General features: G+C 35.8%; 4 protein-coding genes across 5 annotated transcripts in view; 2 read left to right on the top strand and 2 right to left on the bottom strand.

The window, feature by feature from the left end:
* LOC133520400 (all trans-polyprenyl-diphosphate synthase PDSS1) overlaps positions 1-6,710 on the bottom strand; it is an 87,390-nt gene extending 80,680 nt beyond the window's left edge. The window contains exon 1 of the mRNA XM_061854791.1: positions 6,477-6,710. Within this exon, the coding sequence (XP_061710775.1) occupies positions 6,477-6,680 (204 nt within the window). The 5' untranslated portion in view covers positions 6,681-6,710. The remainder of the gene's footprint in view (positions 1-6,476) is intronic.
* Positions 6,711-6,979: 269 nt separating this feature from the next.
* LOC133520402 (large ribosomal subunit protein bL32m) lies at positions 6,980-10,404 on the top strand. The gene is made up of 4 exons (XM_061854794.1): positions 6,980-7,158; positions 7,258-7,494; positions 8,778-8,905; positions 10,213-10,404. The coding sequence occupies exons 1-4, from the start codon at positions 7,074-7,076 to the stop codon at positions 10,348-10,350; spliced, it is 588 nt and encodes a 195-aa protein (XP_061710778.1). The 5' UTR covers positions 6,980-7,073; the 3' UTR covers positions 10,351-10,404.
* On the bottom strand, positions 10,365-13,526 carry LOC133520401 (protein spindle-F). 2 transcript variants are annotated; one of them, XM_061854793.1, is made up of 3 exons: positions 13,391-13,526; positions 12,570-13,263; positions 10,365-11,663 (listed from the first exon to the last, which is right to left on the bottom strand). In XM_061854793.1, the coding sequence occupies exons 1-3, from the start codon at positions 13,391-13,393 to the stop codon at positions 11,299-11,301; spliced, it is 1,062 nt and encodes a 353-aa protein (XP_061710777.1). In that variant the 5' UTR covers positions 13,394-13,526; the 3' UTR covers positions 10,365-11,298. The 2 variants fall into 2 exon arrangements, with proteins under 2 accessions (XP_061710777.1, XP_061710776.1); XM_061854792.1 differs by having other exon boundaries at positions 12,570-13,503.
* Positions 13,527-14,634: 1,108 nt separating this feature from the next.
* The window catches only part of LOC133520304 (protein draper-like), a 51,165-nt gene continuing 48,057 nt past the window's right edge, over positions 14,635-17,742 (top strand). The window contains exon 1 of the mRNA XM_061854673.1: positions 14,635-14,991. The gene's annotated coding sequence lies outside the window, so the exon portion shown is untranslated. The remainder of the gene's footprint in view (positions 14,992-17,742) is intronic.

Raw genomic sequence — 17,742 nt, 5'->3', positions numbered from 1 at the left:
TCTTGACTTAATTTATTAATTGTGGCTTAATTTATTAATTGTGACTTAATTTATTAATTGTGACTTAATTTGAAGAAAGAATAAAGACTTTTGACAATGATGTATATAACCTAGGGACGGGCAATGTCTAATGTCGAGGTTAGCATGAAATATAACCGTGTAGATTTTCTTACAAAGTACACAATAACATATATACACTTTGTATTGAATTAACACGATGTTGTTATCTTTATGAGTACAGTTTTTTTAAAGTTCGTTAATTTCAAGGGTGCATTCCTGTGCTTAAATTAAGTAACTTTCTCAATGGAACCGGTAATCAAGTTAACTCCATTTTGGAGATGATCAAAGATTTATTTTTATCTGATAAGGACCCTACGAGCGTGCACACTTGCCTTAGGGCCTGTTTACATATTGATTAGTGTTTAGTATGAGTTTATACATTTGCTACTAAATGCAATACTATCTCGGACGATCGTTATATGAAATGTCATTGGCATGTCATAGTTTTCAAATGTTAGGTTGAATTACTTTTTACGAAAAAAAATACTATGCCATTCATATTCCTTAAATATACTTAGCCATACCCAGAAGTTAACGGAGTAATCTTTGAATATGTACTTTATCGTCTTGATACTTTGCTCAGGTCTTTGTGCTTACCTCGTCTGCTTTGATATATTTGGCGACTGTACAAAGTTTGTATATCAAACAAAATTATATCTCAATGTCAAGAACATCGCATAGATACTTTTATTTTACTCGCTTTTTTAATGGTGGCCACTTTCGGATGAAAGAAGCTAGCGTCCGTTGGCTCGTTAGGTGGACGACATCGGAAGATTGCGGGTCACTTCTGGATGAGATTAGCTCAGGACCGTGGCGTACTACAAGAGAGGCCTATACTCAGCAGTGGGCGATAAAGGGCTGATATGATGATGATGGTTTTACAAATGTAATAGTATTAGTTTCTCTTCCGACTGCAGCACAGTTATTAGCTGGCATTGGCTGTACGATTTCACGGATACATCGCAATGTTATAATGCACCCAATGCACATACTGCGAGTCTACGGTGAGCATTGCACCGCTATTATACGGGTTGCCAAATATGCACCCGTCATGCTCTGAATAAAAGGCATACGTATTTATTCGGTTGAAGTTTGATTAAGGAATGCTCCCATTAAGTTACCTAATTCTAATCGTAGTGTTGACACTAAGCTGACATTTTGCCTAATATTCGCTCGCTTTTTTAAGCAGTGAGTGGCCGAACCAGGCGTTTTGCGTTTAGTTATTTTGTTATATTATTGAATGAATGCCCTTAATATTGAATGAAGATGATGCGAAAATAAATTGAAAAGCATTGGTGAAATAGTAAATAGTTGTGGTTCCGAATTCTATAGCGATATTTATAATAGAAAGTAGAAATGGGTAAACTTTAAATAGTGTTTCGTGTTGTTACACGACTTCTATTAGACTCTTCTGTTAGGAGAAGAAGAGTGTTTAAATATATATTTTGAACACTTCATTCACTTAACTTTTGATAGTGAAGGTTATAGCCCGTCACAGACGGAGCAATAAGATATATTAATATACCGTAAGATACCGATAGATATCTTAGAGTATCGCTAAGCACCACACACGCCAACGATACCAAAATATATATCGCCGTCTGTCTAGCACCTACATTGTGAGATTTGTGAGAGAGACGAAATATACCAAAATATATCGTAGTATACAGAGCTATATATCGCAAGGTATCTGAAGATGCCTTGCGATAAGATATCGTAAAATATAAAAATATATTTTACAGCTTCGTGTGTGGACTCTGTCAAATAGTACGTAAAATATGTCCTAAGGCCGTATCTTACAGTATCCGTATATTATCGCTCCGTCTATGATGAGCTTATTTCTTAAAATACGCACTAGCTTGACACAATCAATTTATTAGTGAGTAATCTAGTTCATTAACGTTATAGACGGACACGGACAAACCCAAATCTACTGCCTATTTATTCCAAACAAACCCAGAGTACACTCATTAAAAAAACCTACGACATCATTAATTTACGTGAAATTACAATCCCACGTCGTAATTAGCGTTTATTTGCGTATTATACAAAAGTGGACAATCTGAGCACACGTCAAGACAAGGCCAGGTATTCCTAATGCATACCGAGAGCCCGTCACCCAATCACCAGTTTAACTAATCTCTAAATCCTTAAAAAACTAAGCGTAAGACGCTAGCGCTTAAACTGGTTCTTCAAAGGCGTTGGATCGGTAAGCGTTTAGAACAAGCCAAGTAAATGACAAATTACACAACACTAAGCAAGCCAGGACCCTTATCAAACACAGCTCACGTGCGCAAACGACAGCAATTAATATTGCTTCCACAGATGATGAGTTCATTGTTTGCGAGTGGCGACCGAAACGCGCTTGCCCAACGGCTTGCAGCAGAAGGGCGAAGTCTGATGGTCCACGATAGAATATGTATATTAGTGGTTACAGGCAGCTGTTCCTTGAGCAGAGGACATACCTGACGCACTCCGAGTACAATTCTGCGTGAGAATCGGATTTATCTGCAGCTGATGGTATTAGCTGACCCATTAGACAGACGTGGTAAAGGAATGAATGGAAACATCTTCGGTTTAGGTAATGACTACGCAAATTTTTGCTTTAATCGGAAAAGTAGTGAGCGAGGACAAAATCCACCAGTACAATATTCTAAACATAGAATCAAACTATGGACAACGAAAGTTGATATCACTTGTGATTTATTTGAATCAAAAGATTACAAAAAGCCTTAAACTACTAATCTGCCAAACTGCAGTACAGTTTGTAGGCAGAAAAAACTAAATCGACCCTCCATCAACTAGTAGGTATTATAAATATTAATAACTATAGCCGCTTTTGTATACGTATGTATACTGAAACCTTGGTATGTTAAAACTTAAACTTCAGAGTGGTTATCACATACTGTTATTGATAACAGGTCATTGTATTATGTAATTCAAGCTAACATTAACAATGTAAATTAAAATAACTGCTAAGTTTAAGCTAGTTATTGGTTTAGTTTAGTCCCTGTAGTACCCTTGTCAATAAATGATTTTACACATATAACCGAAACGAGCCTGTCCATAGACCCACCACAGAACATTCCCACAGAAATTGTCGTAGTAATTTTAACTTTTTTAAATATACGTGAACGTACTTTTCAGTTAGTACAGTCACGCGTTGACCATAGAGGCGTGTTTAGTTATTTGTGAGCACTTTGGCCGCTCCGATATGTCTGATGGCGACTGTACAACGCTTGCGTTAACTGCTCTATGTATTATTTAAGAGTACGCAACGGAAGCAAGGCGCAAGGAGCCGAAGTTGTGATGCTTTACGCACGCGGTGTGGTCTGGCCTTTAACCCAATAGTTGCAGAAGCATCGGAATATTGTTTACTAAATTGAATTACCTCAACAAACGCTTATAATAATTTCATAATACTTCACCCTATAGATACAAGTGGCACTTTTTTTTTAATTTAGGGTAAATATTGAGTTGGATCAGTCGGTCACGTTTTGTAACATAATTTTAAAAGGTTATCTAATTTTTTATCCGATGTAGTGTCAATCGCGAATGTCTGTCTGGTATGATCTGGTTTACGTGATATCGAAATTATTAACACGAGTTTCAAGGCGATAAACTAAAATAAAATAAATATTACAATGTTTGCACAGAGTCTTGTTGGGTTCCTTACACAACCTTTGGAAAAATACCTAATCCGATTTAATGAAACGTAATAAAATATTAATTTTCGCGCGTGTGGGTGACAGGTTAATTGTAGACACGAGGAAAAAAGGGCTTTACATATCTTCAGGCGTCTTTACAACACACTTTAAGAATAACAGCTAATGTTAACCCGCTTCAGACACTAGTTGCGTAAAACAGATTTTTACGAATACATACAGCACGCTTTCAAACCTAATGTACCTTTGTATTGTCATCACGTACGTAATTTAGGATACAGCAAAATGTTGTATGTCGAAAATAACACGCGTTGAGCGTTGCCACAAACGCTTATACAATAACGTCTACGAACAAATAGTTGTATGTTCCGCATTTCTAGTAAGTATCGTTTGAGTTACGTGCGACGGAACGCATTCGACCGATGCGTAAATACAAATGAAATGGAACCATTTTCATTTCACCTATAATTGCAATTGAAGCTGTCCTGAATTAAATTTAACAAGATTTTAACCAAGAACAAGATATAAACAGCTCAATTTAATATTGATTTTAATAGTAACTCGCAGTGCATATTAATTAGTGCGCGCGAGATGCTCTGCTAGTAATTTTGAAAACTGTTGAACTCGTTACGCGCTGAGCAATTTCTGCAGCTGACAGTACTTTTATCTAAAAACGTGATTAATCATTTGTCGATTTATCGACCACATACGCGCCATTAGAATTTCAACTTTAGCATTCCGATTTAAGGTTCAAATTTTACCTAATTGGAATATATTTGGATTTTTTGGGAAAACCTTGTAGATTGGTGCGGCCTGAAAAAGGGTTAAAACATTGGGATTTATTGGTCAAATAATAGGAAAACTTTCTGTAGAGAGAAGGACGAAAACGATCCAATGTGTTCACTCTTCCAAAAGTAAACATTTAAGAAGATGGCACAGAAAGATGGAAGGAGTAGATAAAAGAAGCAATCCTTATCTACATATCCAGTAAACTATGAATGATCAGAATAGAATAGAATCAATAACATTGGCTTATCCATGATATGATGAGTAAAACTGGTCGAAATCGGCCTGGCAAACGGATACCAGGTTATTTTAGCATAGTACCTACTGAAGAACAATTTCACTTGTACTTGAAAACAGGTAATGCCGGCTTACCGAAAGTGTGACAAAATTTGCTAGCGAGCATGATATACGACAGTTATATCGTCGCCTTATGACAGGGTAGTAACTTACTACTTACTACTAGTAAGGGGCAAATTGTAGAGATATCTTTACGTCGACATACCTATAAGATGCGGTGTCATGTCCTGCGGTTAAAGTTGTTTGCGACCAGTATTCCATTAGTAGGTTAGCACTAGGTTCGAAGAAAAGGAAACAATTCGATGTATGAGTGCCTATAGAGAAAACGTAAACATGTGAACCTGTTTTAATTGTTGGCCGTCCTTTAACCTTCGCATACACGACTCTTTAATTTCAATAAGTAAAATCGTGGTTAAGGTTCAAATCGACTAGTATGGTTTGTATAAGACGTGAAAAAGAAACACCCACAGACCGAAATCAACACAGATAAACAAGGTCAATGTTCCCCAAATGGATTGAAATAAAAATAAGAAAGGCTAGCTACTTTGACAGGTGCCTTACCCACCCAGTTTTCACGCTAGGTATTAAAAATTCAACGAATCATCACACAACTTTCACTAACGGCGGGCGACTCTCTACCTTTACCATTACGAGTTGACGAAATTCCTCAAAACTGTTGCAAGGACAAACCAATTAAAAACAACAATTAACTAATTTTTTTCGTGATCTTAACGACTATTTTTGTAATTGGAACACCTCGCTATGTATAAAGAAATCGGTTAGCTCCATTGCTAATGGAAGAGTAAATGAAATATTAATGTGAAAAATATTTGTAATGCTTAGAAAGTTTCGTTCGCATCGGGTCGGTATCGCATGCTCGCACGCTGCGCGAGAAAGCACGACGCCGGCGCGTCTTACTTCTGCAAATACAGGGTTAATATCCTATAAAATCAAGGAAAAAACCCACCTAGTTATAGGGATAGGGATTTTTCAAACTGTTACGCCGGCAATAATACTGTTTTTATGAATACAATTTAGTAATAATTAAGAAATATTTTAAATCACTTGCGCTTGTATATAGATATACTTATTATCTTGATGATAATTGCATAGTGCTCAATAACGAATCCGGTTATCTCGATTGGATCTAATAAATCGTGCTCGGTTCGAAGCACGATTTAAGTTATAAAATTAAAGTCAACTCAAAGATCAGCATTGTTTGTCGAAAGTAAGAGTTGTGATTATGAATATAGTGAAAATCGTTGAACAAACTCAAGAGCCGAACCGCGGCGCGAGCGCGACCCACTGTCCAGTACCGCCCGCTGCGTCGACCCACGAATAGATTTCACTTTTCACATTTCCATTAATTGACCTCACAATTCTCACAAATTATACACCTATTACGAATTAATTTTCTGTGTCGTTTAAGCCTACTATTTTTTACACCCTCATTCAAAAAACCTGACTTATTTTCATTGATCAATCAGCTGACATAGAGGTTACTGGCATGCTGTTATGTAAACAGGACCTCTTCAAGAACAAGCGAAATGACATAATAAATGGGGAAACAGTTACTTGCATGCTTGAAGTAAATATCTAGGTTTATTGACCGGTCCTAGAAAAAATAGGTTCTAGGGAATAAAATAAAGTTCAAAAGATTTTTCTAACCTGACAGGTCTTTCCAAATATCCGCAAGGGAGTTGGTCCAGGAGGTTTCAGTTTCACAAATACAGTTTGTCTGCGAACTTTATGTCCGAATTGACACAGTAACTTATCTTGAACACGAGCACAGAGCCTACTCGGGCTTAAACACGCCATAGCTACAACTGCAACGAAAGGCTTGAGGACATGAACTACATAACACTCGAGCATTCGACTTTTCCTCCCCACTTACAGCTGATTGTCAATCGCCATCTTGGGTCGTGTTGCCAGTATCAGCTAAATACAAGAAGTAAATTAATATAAAGCTCTACATAATTATTTTTGTGATTACTTTATATTATTTAATATAATCATAATACATACGTTACATTATATTATATTTAATTATAATAACTTTTAAAAAATAAAAGGAAACAAGCAAATCAATCTTACAATGATTTAATCATTATCTTAATCGTCTTAACCAATGTCTTGAATAGGTGGCTCAGGTTTTTTTTTTTGTGGTTAGGTTGCCGTATTGTGTTGATGTCAATGTCAAATACTTAACCTAACCTTAGACGTGAAATACTTTACTTGCTTAATTAAAAATAAATCATAGTCGAAATGCTACCGCGTATTTCAACCGTAGTCAATATCCTGAGAAATATAGAAAAATGTATTATTTCCTCACTCGGTCACCCACCAAATGGTATGTTGGTTATTCCTTGGCTGGCCTACTACATCTCGATTACCCGATTTCTGCTACTTGTTACTTATTTTAACTCTAAAACTTCTGAATCTCTTACAGAGCTTGCTTTGGCTTACGTTCATGAGCCTAGAGCTTCTACTCCGAAAAAGTTTTCAATCAAAGACATTGTCGGAGACGGCTTTCTACTGGCTGTTCCGAAATTTCGAAGAACCGTGGAGAAGAGACTTAAGAGGAAGTTCGGCAACCCAGACTACGTGTGGAAGCCGCTGGTGCCGCAAACTAACATCAAAGTGTGCCGGGATTGTGGTCACCACCATGAGATTGGCAGACTTTGTGGTTTGTTATCAAATTTGAGATTAACCTTTTATCTTTGGGGGAAATGTTAAATAGTTGATTGGGGGCTACTGTAGACTATATGGTTATTATTTTTTTCCCAATAAAGATATATTTTTTTAAATATTCATCACTGAAATGTAACTTAATTGGATCTAAGATTTAATATACAGCCTGATCAAAAATATATGATTATTGTCAAGAGGCTGCTGATATTCTCATGTATAGGGTGACAGTTCAGTTTAGTATGAAAAATTTAGTTCCAATGAAATTGTACAATATGGCACATGATCATATATACTGGTCAGGCTTTACCTACTTAGTAAAATTTTAATACTTTGTGAATTAGCAAAAAAGGTAAACAGTCTATTTTAGTATCAGAGCTGGGCACTGTTTAATCCGTTAACGCATAATTAAAAATGTATTTATTGTAATTGTTGCTAAACTTGCAATAATGTAGATAGTTTTTGGACCCGGGTACATCCTTAAACTACGGCCAAAAGAGAGGTATGGGCATTGTGAATGTCATCTCGCTTTGTGTGTTAGGGCACAGCACAGCGGATGTCATTCCAGACCTAACAGAAAACTGCAGCCAAATAATACTAGACCCTACTCATAGCGTTGTGTTCCTGCTGGTGAGTAAGTTTGCCAGAGCTCAACAAAGGGGTCGGCAACGCCACGGAGACTGCTTACGATCGGACGGGCCGCATGCTTGTTTACCACTGACTTAGTATAAAAAAAAAAGGTCTCCTTATATGAATTAAGTTTGAAATCTGGAAGTTAACAGGTTATTAAAAAAACCTGGCCAAGAGTGTGTCCGGCCATGCTCAGTGTAGGGTTCCATATCTGCCTGTCCTCTGTCACAATTTGGGAGAGATTTGACAGACATAAAGTCATGGGGTTCACATGATGGGGTTTTGTAACAGACGTGACCGGGTTCGCGACTAACCCGTTAATTCCATCAATTGTCCAGAACCCAAACTGACAATTAGGCGGGTCCACACAGAGCGACCATACGCGCGAGGCAATTTCTTCATGCGCAAACCGGCTAGTGTAGACATGCCTCGACCGAGAAGGCGCGCGCGTTTTCCTTGCCTGAGCGCGCCGCCTGGCTGAGGCATATCTACACTGGCCGGTTTGAGCGTCAGGAAATTTCCTTACGGGTATTCTCGCTCGGTGTGGACCTTCATATATGCAATTTTAGTTATGCATTAACAGATTAACGGTGCCCAGCTTTTAGTATCATGATACTTTGATCTAATAATTAATTGGACATGTTATTTCAGAGCACTGCTACAAAAAAATTCAAGAGGAAACAAAACTCATCCAGGACCAGATTAAACAGAAGCTTGGTGTTGGACCAATCACAGAAGACGTTGTTGTGTTGTATGAAGGAGAGAATCTACCAGAAAAGGTGCAGTTATTTTAAAAATTTGACTATTTTATTTAAATTTATTTATTTGTTTATTTGTTTATTTATTTAGTATAAATTTTATTTTGACACTTGGAGAGACTTTACACCTCCAAATTTTATTAGTATTAGTACTCTGACATTGGGGACCTTTTACATCTCCAGATTTAATGTGTTTTTAACCATAGAGACTATACATCTCTAATGTATTAATTATTTATTTTAAGATTATTATAATGTAATGTTTACCCAGGTATTGGCTGTTTATTTATAAATGTTGTTATGTATTTTTCATGTCACTATATGATGTTCCTATAAATGTTGTATTGACTTGTAAAAGAGCCCTTGAGGCCTACTTGCAGAATAAATTTTTGAATTTTGAATTTGAATTTTGAATTAAAGTTGTACAGTACAATTATTTTATATGTTTGGGATTTTTTATGTTATTTCTACTCAAAATTTCCACACATTGTTTCTACAAATAGCAACACTCATAACTGTCTATTGGTGGACCTTATGCCTTTCGTAATAAGGTCCACCGATGGACAGTTAACAGTGTGGGTGATGGTACCATTCTGTTACTGTCAAACAAACTCTATGAAAAATGTTAACGTAGTGGAAATGAAACTTATGGGACACTTTTCTCCTATTAGGATTGAAAGAGTACCTATTATATATGAGGCACCATTATACATTTTATTGAAATGAATCAAGGTTAATTTTAAATAGTAACCATGGGCATTTGTGACCACCTTTGGTAGTGAAAGGGTTAGAGGATCAATGGGACACCTCTTTGAGTTAGTACTAATTCAAAACTTGTCCTATTAAAATTATAATTGGTCCAAACTTCACTGTTGGAAGAGGAATGTTGATATACATAGATATGCTTTTGCTTATGCTTTACCTCATAAAGTTATTTTTGGTCCACCTTAATACACCATACCATATACCATAGTAGTTAGGCCAAGCTAACTTTGACATTCAAAATAACACTTGCATAATCTGTGCTACCAAAATCGAGTTAGGTTGGCTGGTAGGTAGGTGTCCTGACTCTAGTATTTTGACATCCAGTTCAAGCTCATACAAATGAGTTCCTCTGAACTTATGTGTGAATGATCTTTTATTAATTTACCAGTTGCTTTTTTACGAAAGAAAGCATTATGAGGACTTTTCAGACACATATGAATGTTAGTGACATTAAGTCAGTCCTGACTTTTAATGTAGATGATATCCTCAAAATTTGTAATACATTGCTAATTGTTGTAAAAGTTACAAAAATTTTAAAGCCATAAATTCTGAATTCTTTTCAGGCTAAGGAGTTTTGGAATGGCAAAAGAGTGATAGAAATGAAGAAGGAAAGACCTCAATGGTTTAGCAAGAATCTACTGCAAAAATCAACACAACAGCCCTCAAACTCAACTGATGTTAAGCCTACAGATTTAGCTTAAAAAATACATAAATATAGTTTGTAGAATTTTATTAAATAAATAATTATACTAAAACACTTAATTTCATTCAGTAGCACAAGAAGCAAGTAAATAATTGTGTACTGAGAAGACTAAAGGGCAAATAAAGTACACATTTTTATTTAGGATTATAATAAATAATCCCTTGAATTTTTTGAAATCTTACTGTGACTGCTCAACTTTTTCAGCATTATAACACGCCATCTAATGAACTCACTTAGAAATTTGTACTTGATCAATAGTGCATTTTCAGAAATATCAATACTACACCTGTACAACTTAAAAGACCTCTGCCGCGTCTGTCTGTATGTATGTTCGCGATAAACTCAAAAACTACTAAACGGATTTTTATGCGGTTTCCACCTATGAATAGAGTGATACTTGAGGAAGATTTAGGTGTATAGTTTGTTAAGGTTTTTGTGTAACCTGTGCAAAGCCGGCGCGGGTCATTAATATTACCTATAAATGTGAAAGTAATCTCTTTGTTACCACTTTGCTTAATTGCAATTTAGATGAGATTTCATATGGTGATTGTTTGGGGCCCGCGGAAGGTCATAGGATAGTTTTAATTATTCATCGTCATCCCATGCAGACGAAGTCACGACCAGAAACTAGGATATTATAAGCGTCCTAGCAACAAACAAACCTTACGAGACTTGAAATATTACTGACAACACAATCTAAATCAGGGGCCACGTTCTTAAAATAAAATGTTAGTTGCGGTCTGTTTCTGCTTGAGTTTATTAAATAAGTCCAGATCCCGGTCCGCCATTTGGTGACACCTGATCTAAATCATTATTTTCCAGGTACATTTATTATTAACTTGCCACTGTTGCATTTAAAAATTACCTTAAAATATTACATTACTTCAATTTACATTACATTGCTTGGCAAAGGCTTCATAGGTGTCTAAAATTAATTAACCAAAAATTATATTACATTATCAAATGAATTAGGAATATTATCAAAATCATCAATAATAGAATCTGGCTCTATATCCCCAGTAAAATGGGATTCCACATGAGCTTGAAATTCATTAAAAGCAACATCTTTTTGGAATGCTTCTCCACACATAGGGCAAATTCTATCAGTTGTAGGTGACAAAGAGTCTTTTGAGTCTTGCTCTGGGTTCTTCTTGAATGCCGAAGTGTTTAAATCATTGAAAGTGTCATTATAAGTGCTGGAGTCAACGGGCGTGGCCCAGTTGGCTAGACTGTCGCTGGTCTCTATTTCTTTATTCTCAGATGTTGTTATTTTTGTACTATTTGCAATGCATGTTGGGCATTTGTATCCATCTGAAATAAAACAAATAAAAATTAAAGATATCTTCAGTCAGAAGAGCCTCTTGGTTTCATAATACTGAGCACATAAAAAAGAAGTTGAATGAAGTGATCAAATACTAAGCAAAGGATACTAGTAAGCTGTTGCAACCATATGGATAGTTTAGAATTCTCCTTTATGTACGACCTATTATTAAGGTGTTTTTCAGGTTCTTTCACTCTCGCTGAGCGAGATGGCCGTGCGTGCCCAGGATAGTTGATATCATTGTTTTGATCTGTTATTTTTTGTACATATTATCAATGAGTTTGATCAAGAATCGAAAGTTATTTAATCAGGGGGCCTTCCGCGAAAACAGAAACTCGCAATTTGTAGGGATCTTTCTTTTTTACTCTCACTAAGATGTAATTAGAGTGACAGAGAAAAATGCCGGCAAATGACAAACTTCGATTTTCATGGTCATAGCCCAGGATTCAAATCAATGAAGTTATTAGAGAAAGGCCTCAAGATTGCTATTCATATATATTTTTGGCAACTGTGTCATGGTCTAAAAAAGTGCTATGATTTTTAAAACCCTACTGGCCGAACCTTTAACACATTAAAATGTTAAACATCTTATTTTACAAAATTTTTGCTAATTATAATGTGTTGTGATACAAATTAGCTGTGATACAAATGAACATAGATCCTCTAAGTCTTAATTCCACTCCTCAGCCGTTCGCATGATAATAACTGTAACTGTCAGCAATCAGCACAATATAACACTTAGCTACTGTTGCCTGCAGTGTAAAATACACTTTCAGTGCTAACTCCATTTCCAATACAAAATTAATACACCTAGCGTTTTTTGGCAATGAATGTGTTAATGTTAATCAGTTAATTGATTTTGCGTGATGAACACTTAGATGTCTAAATTTACTTACACTTCAATACACTTTCTACCCTTGATATAGCTAATTTAAGGTCTTTCTCCTGCTGAGCCATTTCTTTCTTCAACTGCTGCAGCTTCTCCGTCTGGCTCCGGATCTCTTTCAAAGAATCCGTTGCCGGTTCTTCAATGTAAGTGAAGCCTATAGAATCTACATTCAACATTTCGTCATCTGCATCTTGTAACTCACTCATTTGCTCGTACTGTTCTACCAACTGTGACTTCTCTTGAATATAACTGTTTATTACTTTTAGAGAAATCTCTTCTAAACTTGACTCGGAAAACTTTTCCTGATAGTTTGAACTTGTTTTTGGAGTGCTATGGATGTATGTGTTCGTTCGGATTAAAGGATGTTTAGCTTGTTCAGTAGGTAGTTTTTCAGGACCTTTTATACAGGCAATTTTGTTCCATAAGGTTTTGTTTTCACATGATACCATAAAAACATGATGCATGAGTTGTGACTTTTGTTTCTTTAGTTCAGCAATCTTTTGTTGCAGCTGATATCTCTCATCTTCTTGTAAAGGTATGTACTGTGATCCTTGTTTAGTTTTTGTGGTTTCCAGTTTCAACTTCATGTTATCAGTTTCCAATGTGTTTATTCTCCGCTGCAACAGCAGACATCGATCTCTCATCGCGTGTAGGGCTAGTTCGTGGACACTGACGTTGTTATATTCTGCTTTCAACGTCGACTGGAATGTAGAATCATTGTTGAAACTAACAATCGATGAAGACTCCATAGTAAAGTATCAAAACTAAAACTGTCTTGATTGAACTTTGAGAATGTATCTTTAAGTATAATGTAAATAATAATTATACCATTGCAGTTTTCGAATCACAAGTTTCTATTCCTACAAGTTTATTCCCAAAATATTAAAACAAGTAGGTGATAGTGAATGTTGACGAATAAGAGTGACATTAACATGTCATCTTTAACAATCCTAATCACTGTGCACGAACAATAACTCAAACAGTTCCAAAGTTGGGCATAGGGCTCTACTCATATTGCAACAAATCGCATGCGATTTTTTATGCATTTATCAATTGAATTAGTAGTATGGCATTCAGCAATGTATGCAAATTTTATTTCCTTTTGAATAATACGTACTATCATATAATTTGAATTCATTCACTTGCTGGTACTTCGTGGGGAGCAAACGCAGACTGCCTGCGCACCTCAGCCCTGGCCCTTGTTTACTCTACTGCTGATTACTGCTCACCGGTGTGGCTGGAAAGTGTGCATACGGACCGAGTCGATGTGGAACTCAATAAGTCGATGAGATGCATCTCAGGCACCATCCTTCCCACACCAACTTACTGGCTCCCGGTCCTATGTAACATTGCACCTCCCAGACTGAGAAGGGAAGAGGCACTTTTAAGGGAAACCCAGAAACTTATAGCAAGAGTGGACCTCCCCAGGCGCCAAGAGTTCCTTAACCCCAGTTATCACCATCGACTCAAATCACGTCACCCACCTTGTAAGCTGGCTAAGGCCCTAATAGAATCCGGACTCAGTCTTAAAGAAAAATGGACTTCTGACTGGCAGTCAAAGACAGCCCGATCTCTTAGTAGCCTAATCTCACCCGGCGTGAAAGTGAAGGGGTTCAGCCTCCCGCGACATGAATGGTGCAAGCTTAACAGATTGCGGACAGGGTTCGGCCGTACCGCACATTTTAAACATCTTTGTGGATGGATCGACTCGCCCAGATGCGATTGTGGCGCTGAATCTCAAACTGTCCAACACGTGGTACAGGAGTGCCCTCTCAGAGCCTATCCTGGAAGCCCCGATGACCTGTTCTCACTTACTCCTGACGTAGCCCAATGGCTGAAAACCTTGGATACAAACTTGTGACATACCTGATATATTTTCGATTTACTTGTGATTTTTGTTATGCCATTCGATTAAATAAATAAATTTGAATTCATTAATTCATTTTTTTGTAATAAGTTATCAGAAATCGTGTTGCTTTGCATGGTGCTCGGCTGTTATGAGAGTTACGGGATACAGCACTAGTAGTTATGAATGCGTGAATGAATGATGCTTGCTGTCAAGCACAGCACTAGCAGTCAGTCCAGTCAGAACAGCGATTGTCTTTGTGTGTAAACGTTTAGTGTTTGGGAAGGAACATTTTTAATTCGCGAGAAATAAGTTATTTTAATTAATAGTTTTTTCCATTAAAATAAAATGCTACATGTAATCTTAAGTTTATAGTGTTAGTGATTTTCATTTTATGAACTAGTTAAAAGTGCTAATCAAATCAATGACGAAGCTACTCAGTGACAAGCACAAGCAATACGAAGTTTAGCCTCTGTACTGATTTCTTGAGTGTTGAATGACTATACCGGAGTAAACAGAAGGTGAATCATTCCTAATACCGAGGATTCCTTGAATGTAATAGTGGATTGTCCTTGGATTCCAAGTAAGTATTCTACTATTCTGGCTAACTACTGTAAATTACAGAACTGTCGGAGGCTTTTATTGCCGAGTTTCGGTTTGTGTGCTATTTTTGTCTGACCTCCTTTAGTTTCGCAAAGTAGTACACTGGCAAAGATTTGCTTTCACACTTGAAAACAATATTAGCAATGCAACCAACAAACGAGTTATAGACAAATATCTAATCTTATCAGTTTTTAGCTACCTATTGTTTATAGATTAGTGCAGTATTAGAAGACTATGTAAGTATATTAAAAAAAATCTGACCAATGAGTGCTGTGAATATCAGTTACCTACTCTGAAGTCTCAGAACTAGCATCTTAACTGTATAAGGAATGTAAACAACTACAGGATATTATTTGTCAAGAACCAGTTTTACTATAGCTAGACATGATTAGATACAGTTATCTTCTTATTTTATCTGACACTGAAATGCATTGCTTTTTCATGATTTACTTAGTTTTTGTTGGCAAATCCTCAATTATTACTGATATGAAAAAATTGTAGTTTTGTGGAATCAGTACTATTGATATCAACATTTTAAGTAATACACAGTAGTTGTATAGTGAGATCACTGAAGTACCCAATTATCAATTTGATGTATGAACCTGACTTACAAAGCACAAAATTTATAATGTAAAAAATGTTACTATACATAGTAAGTACATCAAATAGACTTGTTATCTTGTCCATTAGATTTCCTATTGGAGCTCAATCTAATAACAATTTCCTTGTAATCAAAACAATATATTCTCCCAGGCTGATGTTTTCAAAACAATTCAATAGGTTTTATTGCTACATTTACTTATTATGTTTAGCAGTATATTGTTGTTATTGGTGCAACTAAACTTTATTTTTATAGGATGCCAGGGCTATACTTCTTATAATGGAATTTATATGAATTATATTTTCTTCATTGTCTTAAATAAATCTACCTAAAGGGGCCCATTGATTAAGAGTCAGTTGTTCAGAACTGTCAACTGACAGGCGGGACTGTTAATCGATGAACCCGTTTAATCCTAACGTTAAAGCCTCTTCTTTCAAATTAGTATAAAAACCAAGCAACTTTAGGGAAGTGCCCTATTAATATCTATCCTTTACCATTGACATTGTCCATTTAGAAATCATTAATAAACTTCTTATATACAGAAGCATATTACAAACTTCCATAAAACGGGCCCCAGGTATTCAACTGGTACACATTAACATATTCACTGTCAGCAACCTGCTAGGGTTGCTACAGAGTGGAAGAAACCTGTTACTGGCTACAAGTGTATTGAATGTGTTAATATGTCTTCTCTTTTAAAATTTGCATAACTATGTATTTCCATCATAATTAAACACTAAAATTAAAATACTTAGAATCAGAAACATTGTTGCAGAGATTGAACACTTTGAAAACATTCCTATTTAAAGACGCATGCATACCTAACTAATCAAATTTATTAGGTGCAGAAAGCTGCAAAATTGCATCAGCACATTATTAATGAATTGATTCATAAACTGTCTGTGCAATTTTGGGCCACAGAGTACCTAGTCTAACAGACAGTAATTTAACTTAACACAAATCTTTCTAACTTTGGCTATAGATAAAATTCTCAGACAGGCCAAGAGTGTGAAGGGGGGTAATCATCACATACATAATTGATTGTTTGTGAACTTTATCTTGTTTCAACTTTGAGTGCAAAGGAAATAGTTTGGGAATCCCAAAGAGTCATTATGACTATTATATTTTTTCTACCATGTCAATGGAAAAGTAGTTTACAGCTTGATTTAAACTTATTTATTTCATAATATTAAATTAAAATATAAATTATTTTGAGCTAAACACCCCTGCTGGTGTCATTTAAGCTTGTTCAACAACAAGCAAGGGTCAACACCCTTCACACCCTGTACCCCCAATTTATGAAAACTTCATATATCCTTTGTAAACCAAATATTTTAGAAGACACAATATGTTGCATGTGTTTTAATTGTGCTACTGTATATATGTGAATAATAAATAATAAGTCAGATAAAACCCATATGAAACCAATTACTGTTTCAAGTGGTCTATCTTAATTTATGTAAATTCCATGTATACTATATCTAAGCAGATGGTCTACAGCTTGAGGACGATTTGTGTTTATTTTTAAAGCCAAATATGACTAATCTTAATTTTTGCATATACAAATATGCCCACTCAATTTTTGGTACACATATGGCCAGCAGGTTTTTTGATATTATAACTATAAATTATGACAACATTGTCTATCCAGCGTACATTGAACGATATAACAATAGAATAGGTAACTAATAAGATTGTGATTAAACAATTATATCTTGCAACAGTTGATTTGTTTTCCTGTTTCACAGCTCACTTATCTAGAACTAATTAGTCATTAATTAGTATAGTTTATTTAATGAAATATACCTTCTGTATGATAAAGTTATTTTTCTACTTCTTTTATATCAAAATTTTTGTAACCTAAAAATAGTTCATTTTTTTTTGTACTCTAGCTAGATAAATCTAGGCCAAGCTGTGTAAATTAAGTGCTAAAATTGATTTGCATAGGTAGGAACCTATGTTTCCATTGTTAAATCAAATCAGTTTTGGCTTCCTCCACTAATTATACAAGCGATTAGGAAGTTGGAGTGTTCCTACTCATATTATAAATGCGAAAGTTAGCATTTTTAGATACCTGGACGATTGTTTCTCAATCACTCATAAACCGGAGATCGGATTTGAATAATATTC

Source organism: Cydia pomonella, chromosome 8 (genome assembly GCF_033807575.1).
Source record: "Cydia pomonella isolate Wapato2018A chromosome 8, ilCydPomo1, whole genome shotgun sequence".
Classification (NCBI taxonomy): Eukaryota; Metazoa; Arthropoda; class Insecta; order Lepidoptera; family Tortricidae; genus Cydia; species Cydia pomonella.
The sequence above is the reverse complement of the archived record's forward strand: the minus strand, read 5'-3'. Positions and strand labels throughout refer to the sequence as shown.